At 31.1% G+C, this 10566-nt stretch overlaps 1 protein-coding gene across 1 annotated transcript; it reads left to right on the top strand.

Annotated features, from left to right (window-relative positions):
- Positions 1–4398: 4398 nt before the first annotated feature.
- On the top strand, positions 4399–4812 carry LOC124913344. Its single transcript, XM_047453935.1, has one exon. It carries the CDS (start codon positions 4399–4401, stop codon positions 4810–4812), a length of 414 nt encoding a protein of 137 aa, XP_047309891.1.
- Positions 4813–10566: the final 5754 nt, after the last annotated feature.

The following is a 10566-nucleotide window of genomic DNA, read 5'->3' as shown; positions in this document are numbered from 1 at the left end:
GCTTAAATTTCCGAGTATATACACAATTAAGATCATGTTAATAAGCATATATATACTGCCTAATAAGATTTCCTATTGGTTTATAGCATGTAAATCCCCGTATCCAACCGTTGTAATGGTTGTGATAGATAAATACACTGACATAATGTATTTTCTAACTAAACCTTTTTCTTGAAAGTTTCTATCTATAGATCCGATCCATGTTTTAAATGGATCCATATAATGGGCTGCAAGGGAGAAATAAATGCATGCTTCTAAATGGACCGTTAGAAGCGTTACCTACGAATGAAACATAGATATATTTAAAATAATACTAAAATTGAAATAAAAGTTTATTGAATCAAATGCACTTACAAATAGCAACTTAGACAACCGAACGTAGAAATAATTATACTTCTGGTTTTTTTCCATCCTAAAAAAATGATTGAGATTAGTTGTTGAAATATTATAAAATAAAATTCAAAATAAAAAATACTTTTCGAAACCCGTATGATCATTATACAAACTCCATAGTCTCATTATCTTAAAGAATCCACTTGATTGAAAGAAGGTAGGATCATGGATATGAATTTTCAGCAGCAGGGGTAACACAGAAGAAATTAAATCCAGTAGTTATAGGATATCATATATATAATAACGAGCAAATTCATATAAGTCATACCAAATAAATTTAGCTTTCAGATGTCGATAAAAAAAGATAATAATCGAATTTATAATAAATGTGAATTCACCCAATCTATCAACCAATAGGAAGAAACCTTTCAGTTTATCCATAAAACCGAGTTGAAATGTTTCAATTATTGCGGTGTACATCACTAAAATAGTTATAAATGTCTTCCAAAAGAACATAAATCATTTGTATACATGAATTAAAAATATTAAAATATGCTTATATAAAATCAAATAAGAAGAAAGGAAAAGAAATGACCTGCGATTGTTTTTGTACAAAAGGTTGTTGTTGTTCAAAAAAGGGAAAATTAAATTAAATCCGAAACAGCAGAGGAAGTTGTTTAGAAGAGTGGTAATATTCTGATTTATGATATCTTTAGTCGGATCATCATCGTTATCATTTGAGTCGGTATGAATCTGGATGACCGATTCCTCCTCATCCTCCTCCTATTTATATATATTAGGAGTTAGGACTTGTCTAAATGGATTAGTATGAAAGAACGAAATATTATTTAAGATGGTAACCAACATCAAAGCAATTTCTATTTATAATCAAGGTGAGATCTCTCAGTTCTCTGTTCTAGAGATTTCTTGACTAACCATTTAAGTATCTATTTGTTTATCAACTAGCTTTAATGTATCTTATTGTTTATCAATTAGCTTTAGAAAAAAATGGTCATCGAAGAAAGGAGTGTGGAAGCATGCCTAGTATTCTGACCATTGTTGATGTTTAGCATACGTACGGTCAAATTTAACTAATTAAATAATAAATAAAACAAACATGGTTATGAATAATATTTTATGATTTGTGATATAAACAAATTAGACTACTTGAAAAAGAATAATACGAATATGACAGCAATATTTTAAATAGTGTTTCAAGATGTGATAAAAATAAATATGTACCCAGAAATGTGAGAGTAGAAAAAAAAATAAATGTAGAAAAAGAATATACGATTAGTTTAATTTAGTTTTTTTTTACTTAAAATTTATAAATTTTTATCATTTTTTAATTTATTAACTAAAATATTGAAATATTTAGTTTCATTTTTATAAAATTTAAATTTAAATTTCAAATAAAATAATATTATAATACTTTAAACAATTAAAAATTTAATATCATATTTTTTCATTTACTTTTTAAATTTAATAAAAAGATGGAAATCCACGTAACCAATATTAGACGGGCCCTAAAAAAAATCAGAATATTCAGAACAATAATGGTACGTCCGGTTGTCTAAGTTTCTCTTTTATGTGCATTTTATTCGATGAACTTTTATTTCAATTTTATTATTATTTCAAATATAATTATGTTTCATTCCACCTTAGAAAACCAGAATATGCATTTCATAGATATATTTGAAATAATAATAAAATTGAAATAAAAATTTATTAAATCAAATGCACTTAAAAGCAAGTTTGACCACCGGACGTATCATTATTGTTCTGAATATTCTGAGTTTTTTGGTCTGTTTGATATTGGTTACGTGAATTTCCATCTTTATTATTAAATTTAAAAATCAAATTAAACTTAAATTTAAAAATATATGATATTGAAATTTTAATTCTTTAAATATTATAATATTTTTTATTTGAAACTTAAATTTAAATTTTACAAAAATTAAACTAAATATTTCAATATTTTAGTCAATAAATTTAAAAAATGATAAAAATATATAAATTTTAAGTAAAAAAACTAAATTAAACTAATAGTAGATTCTTTTTCTACTTTTAATTTTTTTTCTACTCTCACATTTCTGGGTACATATTTTTTTTTTATCAAATATCTTGAAACACTATTCAAAATATTGTTGTCATATTTGTATTATTCTTTTTCAAGTAGTCTTGTTTGTTTATATCACATAAAATAGTATTAATAACCATGTATTATTTATTATTTGATTAATTAAATTTCACCGTACGTATTAATATTAGGCATGCTCCCACACTCCTTTCTTTTATCCGCCATTTTCTTCTAAAGCTAGTTGATAAACAATAAAAGATATTGAAGCTAGTTGATAAACAATAAGAGACCTAAAATAGTCAGTCAAGAAAATTCCTAGAACAGAGATCTGAGAGATCTCACCTTGATTATAAATAGGAATTGCTTTGAGGTTGGTTCCCATCTTGAATAATATTTTGTTCTTTCATACTAATCCATTCAAACAAGTCCTAACTACTAATATATATATATATATATATATATATATATATATATATATATATATATATATATATATATATATATATATATATATATATATATATATATATATATATAGAGGAGGAGGAGTGGTAACCAACCTCAAATCAATTGCTATTTATAATCAATTGTTGGATTTTGGATTTAAATATATATGTAGAACATATTATTAGATTAAAGTCATGGGCTTAATGATTATGAAATGAATAATTATAGATACCCGTTTAGTATTTATTTATTTGGTGACGTGACAAAACAAGTATTAATAATATGGTGGGCCTTCTTATATTGTGGGCTTTAACAATATATGGGCTTCAACTAGGGTTAGGTCCCTGAGACAAGCATTATTTAAGAAACAGGAGAGGGAGATTCAAAGAAGAACTCTCACGCCTTCTCTCTCTCAACTCTCCTTCGTTTTCTTGTCCTTTGATTTCCCCCGTCAATATCAGAGGAGAATGGATAATACTTAGTATTGGAAGACCTAGTCGTTCCTTTCATTAACAGATCAATTCGGATCTACAATGAGATAATCTTCAGGTACGCTTCCGCTGCGTTATAATTATAGTCTATATTTATGATTATGATAATGATAAACATTCTATTAGTTGGTATCAGAGCAATCCTATTTATGAATCGATAATTTTTATAATAATCGTATTTGAATCTGGATTGGTTTAATTTTTTTTTAATTAATAATAAATAAAATATATTATTTTATTTTTATTATCATTACTATTAAACTAAAAGATAAATAAGGAAATAATATTCTCTATGAAGAAAATTAAATAAATAAAGAATTGATAATATAATATTTATTTTTTATTATCATTAATAAAGAATTTATATTATATTAAATAATATTAACGGCTAAGAAATGAATTACTATAATCTGTTTTATTAAATTAGATAATAATATTAATAATCTAATATTTATTCCATTTAAATAAAATAATTTCATCTTCAGATGTCACCAAAGTGACCTCTATTTCGTAATTGTTTTATTTAAATTCTTAAGGATGGTTGTATTTTTTTTTATTTCATTCGTTTATTGATTAACCCAAAGGTTGATCAATACTTGGCAGAAATATGAACATACTCGTGGTAATAAATTTGTGACAGTTATAAAGTTTTCACGTGGATTATACTTTTATCTAAAGATAAATTTATTAGTTTTACAGAATTTATTGTCAAGATTTTATTATTGCAACAAGAGTACCGCTTACAATTAAAATTATTATCCAAATATTTGGTTTAAATGCTGTGTTTGGTATCTTGCGATGAGGTTAACCATAATTTGTTTATTATTTAAATATTTATAATAATGTGAGTGTTTATATTTTTTGTTAACTTCAGGAACTGGTTCTTTGATATCTGCTAACTATTCAGTCCCCATTTTATCGGGGGACAACTTTAAGAACTGGAAAGAATCAATTTTGATTCATTTGGGCTGTATGGATCTGGACTTAGCATTAAGGATAGACCAACTCGCTCCTCTTACGGATGTAAGAACTGTTGATCAAAGGTAGATGTTTGAGAAGTGGGAAAGGTCTAATCTTTTAAGTCTGATGATCATAAAGAAAAGCATTCCAGAAATATTTTGGGGTACGATATCTGATGATATCACTAAGGCTGAAGAATTTCTCATTGAGATAGAAAAACGCTTTACTAAAAGCGATAAGGCGGAAATGAGTACTTTTCTTAAGTCACTCATTACCATGAGGTATCTTGGGAAGGGGAACATAAGGGAGTACATCCTTAATATGTCCAATGTCGCTTCAAAACTAAGAGCACTCAAGTTAGACCTTTCAGAGGACATGTTAGTCCTATTGGTTCTGCTCTCACTTCCTGCTCAATACGATCAGTTCAAAGTTAGTTATAACTGTCAAAATGAGAAATGGACTCTTGATGAACTCATTTCTCGCTGTGTTGAAGAGGAATAAAGAATGAAGCACAAAAGGACTGAGGAGGTACATATGATTGGAACCTCGAAATATGTCGGCGGCAATAAAAGAAAGTTTAAGGCCGTGAAGATTGAGACTGTTAAGGCTCTAGTCCCAGCTCCTCAGGCTCGTCCTATGGAGAAATCTTGCTTCTTTTGCAAGAATACTGGACATGAAAAGAAGGATTGTGCCAGCTATCACAATTGGTGCGTGAAGAAAGGTACTGTTCTTACTTTGGTTTGTTCTGAAGTTAATCTAGCTTCAGTGACTCGAAATACTTGGTGGTTAGACTCTGGTTCAACTACTAACATCATTGTTTCAATGCAGGGTTGCCTAAGCCACCGAAGCCCAATTGATGCTGAAAGACGCATTTACTTTGGAAATGGGGAATCGGTCGAAGTGGAAGCAGTTGGAAATTTTAAATTGTTGCTAAGTACTGGGCATTTTCTTGAATTAAAAGACACTTTTATTATACCGTCATTTAGACGGAATTTGGTTTCTGTTTCTTATTTGGACAAATTCAGTTATTATTGTTCGTTTGGAAATAATGAAGTTACATTGTCTTTGAATTCAAATTTGGTTGGTTTTGGTACTTTTATGTTGAATGACATTTTATACATGCTTGACACTTTAACTGCATATCATGAAACCCTAAATGTACAAACGAGAGGTACTAATAGAAAATTAAATAATTCAAGTTTATTATGGCACAAACGTTTAGGTCATATTTCGAAAAATCGAGTTGAAAGACTCATTAAGGATGGAATCCTTGATTCCATAAATTTTTTGGATATTGAGGTTTGTGTTAACTACATTAAAGGTAAACAGACCAAAGTGAAGAGGACAGGTGCTTATCGAGCTACAGAAGTCTTAGAGTTGGTACATACAGACATTTGTGGGCCATTTTCCACACATTCGTGGAATGGTCAACAATACTTTGTATCATTCACAGATGATTATTCTCGATATGGCTATCTTTACCTCATAAGGGAAAAATCTGAGACAGTAGACATGTTCAAAGCATTTAAAGTTGAAGTTGAAAATCAACTCAACAAACGCATTAAGATCATCAGATCTGACCGTGGAGGTGAATATTACGGTAGAAATGATGGATCGGGTGAACAATGTCCAGGCCCTTTTGCTGACTTCCTTAAAGAGTGTGGAATAGTCCCTCAATACACCATGTCGGGTTCTCCTAGCATGAATGGTGTTGTAGAGAGACGTAATTGCACATTAAAAGATATGGTTCGAAGTATGATATGTCAAACTACTTTGCCAAAATCTTTTTGGGGGGGAAGCATTGAAAACTACAGTCTACATTCTTAATCGAGTACCGACTAAGGTCACAATCAAAACACCTTATGAACTCTGGACTGGGCGTAAACCCAGCTTACTTCATTTTAGGGTGTGGGGATGTCCAGATGAGGCAAGGAGTTATATGCCAAATGAACCAAAGCTTGCATCTCATACGGTGAGTAGTCACTTTATTGGTTACTCGGAACGGTCAAAGGGGTATAAGTTTTATGATCTCACATCAAGAAACATTTTTTGAGACGGGTACTGCCACATTCTTTGAGAATGTTGAGTTTGGGGGAAGAAATACAATTTTAGACTTTTCTTTAGAGGATCAAGAAATCACCAAAGTGATTGACCTGACACCTCAAGAAGGATTAGTCATTCCGACTCCCATATAGTTTCAAGATACAATTGAGGAACCCATTCAAATTGAACGGGAACACCAAGTTGTAGCTGAAGAACAAACTCAAGAAACTCAAGAACATATTGTTCAAGAGCCAACGTTATTACGTAGATCCCCTAGAGAATGGAGAAATGCCATTCCGAATGATTATGTGACATTTCTTTAAGAAAATGAGGACAATGGTGGAATGACTGAGGATGATCCTATCAACTTTTTTCATGCCATGAAGGGTCCTAATTCGGATAAATAGATCGAAGCAATGCGTGATGAGTATAAATCAATGCAAGACAATAAGGTTTGGGAACTTGTCATATTGCTAGAAGGTGCAAAACCCGTAGGTTGTAAATGGATTTTTAAAACTAAACGGGATGCTAATGGTAATGTTGAGAGGTATAAAGCATGTCTTGTAGCTTAAGGTTATACTCAGAAAAAGGGAATTGATTATAAAGAGACTTTTTCTTCGGTTTCTTCGAAAGACTCTTTTAGGACAATCATGGCTCTAGTGGCACATTTTGATTTGGAGCTTCATCAGATGGATGTAAAGACAACGTTTCTGAATGGTGACATTGATGAAACAATCTATATGGTACAATCTTAAAGTTTTGAAGTCGATGACCCGAAACAAATGGTTTATAAATTAAGAAAATCTATCTATGGACTAAAACAAGCGTCTCGCTAGTGGTATCACAAATTTCATCAAATAATTCTTTCATACGGTTTTGAAATGAATGTAGTTGATGATTGTGTTTATAAAAAATTTAGTGGGAGTAAATTTATTTTTTTGGTTTTGTATGTGGATGACATTCTGCTTTCCACAAACGATATGTGCTTCTTGCACGAAAATAATAAATTTCTTTCGAATAACTTTGAAATGAAAGATCTTGGTGAAGCATCTTTTGTATTAGGGATCCAAATATACCGTGAAAGATCTCAGTATATTCTTGAGTTATCTCAAAGGAGCTATATCGATAAAGTGCTTGAATGATTTGGCATGCAGAATTACAACCAGGAAATACCCCAGTTGCCAAAGGAGACAAATTCGGTTTAAATCAATGTCAAAAATCAAGTTTAGACATCCAGGAATGCAAAAGATTCCATATGCTTCTGCAGTTGGAAGTCTTATGTATGCACAAGTATGTACGCGTCCAGATATTGCGTTCATAGTTGGGGTGTTAGGCAGACATCTCAATAATCCTGGAATGGATCACTGGAAAGTAGCTAAAAGGGTGATGAGATACCTAAAGAAAATAAATGATTATATGCTCACATATAGGAGGTCAGACCATTTGGAGATCGTTGGGTATTCTGACTCCGATTTTGCGGGTTGCCCAGACAGTAGGAGATATACATCTGGCTGCGTTTATACATTGGCTGGAGGAGCCATTTCTTGGCGTAGTGCCAAACAGACACTTGTTACCAGCTCTACTATGGAGGCTGAATTTGTGGCATGTTTTGAAGCATCACATCAGGGAATTTGGTTAAAGAATTTTGTCACAAGGCTGCGCATTATTCCGGGGGTCGAAAGACCTATTAAGATTTTTTGTGACAATAATTCAACTGTTTTGTATTCCAATAACAATAGGAGTTCGTCGAAGTCAAAACATATTGACATTAAGTTCCTACGTGTGAAAGAAATGGTACTAAGTGGTCAGATTTGCATCGAGCATTTAGAAACAAAATCTATGTTAGTAGACCCCCTAACTAAAGGTGTAACACCTATGGTATTTTACGGGCATACTGCACGTATGAGTGTGTTACAATTTAAGGAAGCTTCATTATAGTGGGAGAGTATGCTACAATTAATTTTTTGTCAATTGCGCGATGTTTTCTAAAGCACTTTTCTGATCAGAAATAAAGTTTATTTTTGACACTTTTGTACATTATATTCAAAGATAACGATCTCATTAAGTTTGGACCAGAGAAAATTGACATATTCAGGTCACATTAATGTGATTTTCTCTCTACATGTTTCATAATTGATCTATGTCGTATGATTGCAGTAGAATCAGTGATTATTGTTAGTTTAGCCATAAATATGACCAATGCTTCTTTAGTCCTATATTGCTATGATTGATGGACCAGATTGTTATAAGCCCTTTATTTTTATTGACTGATAAATTGAGATCTTGAAGAATAATGTGTTCATTCGGATACATATTAAATCTAATGGGAGATTGTTGGATTTTGGATTTAAATATATATATAGAACATATTATTATATTAAAGTCATGGGCTTAATGATTATGAAATGAATAATTGTAGATACGCGTTTAGTATTTGTTTATTTGGTGACGTGACAAAACAAATATTAATAATATGGTGGACCTTCTTATATTGTGGGCTTTAACAATATATGGCTTCAACAAGGGTTAGGTCCCTGAGACAAGTATTATTTAAGAAACAGGAGAGGGAGATTCAAATAAGAACTCACACGCCTTCTCTCTCTCAACTCTCCTCTGTTTTCTTGTCCTTTGATTTCCCCAGTCAGTATCAGAAGAGAACGGATAATACTTAGTCTTGGAAGACCTAGCCGTTCCTTTCAAGAATAGATCAATCCGGATCTACAATGGGATCATCTTCAGGTACGCTTCCGATGCGTTATAATTATAGTATATATTCATGATTAGGATAATGATAAACATTCTATCAGAGGTCTCTTAGTTCTCTGTTCTAGGGATTTCTTGATTGGACATTTTAGGTCTCTTATTATTTATCAAGTAGCATTAATCTCTCTTATTGTTTATCAATTAGGTTTAGATTAATGGTCATTTTACCTAATTCTCATTTTCCATACAAAATCTGACAATCGTATTGGTGTTTTCTTTCTATTGTGATCTATATGGTATTTTAATAGCAGCAATAGATCAAGAAATCGAAAAACAAAATTAGGCAAAATTTGACAATTGTTACCAGAATTGATACAATTGGATCATAAGTTCAGATTTCATGTACCGAAGACAAAAGACGTGCAACTTAGAATAATGCAGTAGTTCTAACAATATTAGACTCAAACACACAACCTCAAATATATATGAACTCAATATAACCATAGACTCAAACATACAATACCACACATTCAAATAGTTGTTTCTTCCATTTCAATAAATTCAAACTCATACTCACAGATTAAATAAAATAATACAAAACACATAAAAGACATAATATACTCTTTCACATATCCTTTAATCGATTAGCTCTGTTCCACAAGCGACGATGTGCTTTCATTTTCAGCTCTAGGCTCGTCTTTAGGCCATGCTTCAAATTTACCACGACAAATGTTTAGGATGCCTTTGTCATTGAGTTGATTAGCTAAACTAATACAACTCAGTCTTTGGTTCTCTAAGGCGTGAACATCTGCCCCTTGATTCATTAAATACCTAACAACGCTGCAATTTCCTTTTTTAATAGCAACGTGAAGAGGCGTGTCTCCACTTTTGTCATAGAGTGTTAGATCTCCACTATAGTATACAACTTTACTTAGTATCGTCTCTCCATTATCCCTTTGAACTGCATCTAAAACGAAACGAGCCATATCTCCTTGGCATAAATCTCCACAATTTCTTTCTAGTGTTTCAATACACTCATAAGAAATTGTCTTCAATGTTATCCAAAGCGGAACTATACCATCAACATCTATAATAGTTTTTAAAAAAAACTATATCAATTAATAAAATTTAAAAACAAACATTAATAAAGAATTTGGTATAATTGATATCTCTGAAGTTAGGATAGGCATTGTATTTTAACAAAATCTTTACCATAATAACATTTGCCTTGGCTGCTGCAAAATGTTATTATTACAAATCAAACATATTTAAGTTAGTGATTATTTAAAAGATTTATCAATAATAATTTTAATAAAATCAAAAACTGACCAAAGATGTTCTACCATTAGAATCTGCTTGATCTGGATCACCATTTTCTCAAAGTAATTTATAAACTAAAGGCACAAATCTTCTTTCTGCAGCAAAGTAGACCGGAAGAGGCAACTCCCAACGTCTGCAGTCTAACTTTTCCTCAATTTTGTTTATGCTGCCACATTTGTTCCTCTTAAA

This window comes from Impatiens glandulifera, chromosome 8 (assembly GCF_907164915.1).
Source record: "Impatiens glandulifera chromosome 8, dImpGla2.1, whole genome shotgun sequence".
In the NCBI taxonomy this organism is placed as follows: domain Eukaryota; kingdom Viridiplantae; phylum Streptophyta; class Magnoliopsida; order Ericales; family Balsaminaceae; genus Impatiens; species Impatiens glandulifera.
Note: the sequence above shows the minus strand (reverse complement) of the source record. Positions and strands in the feature narration are given on the sequence as shown.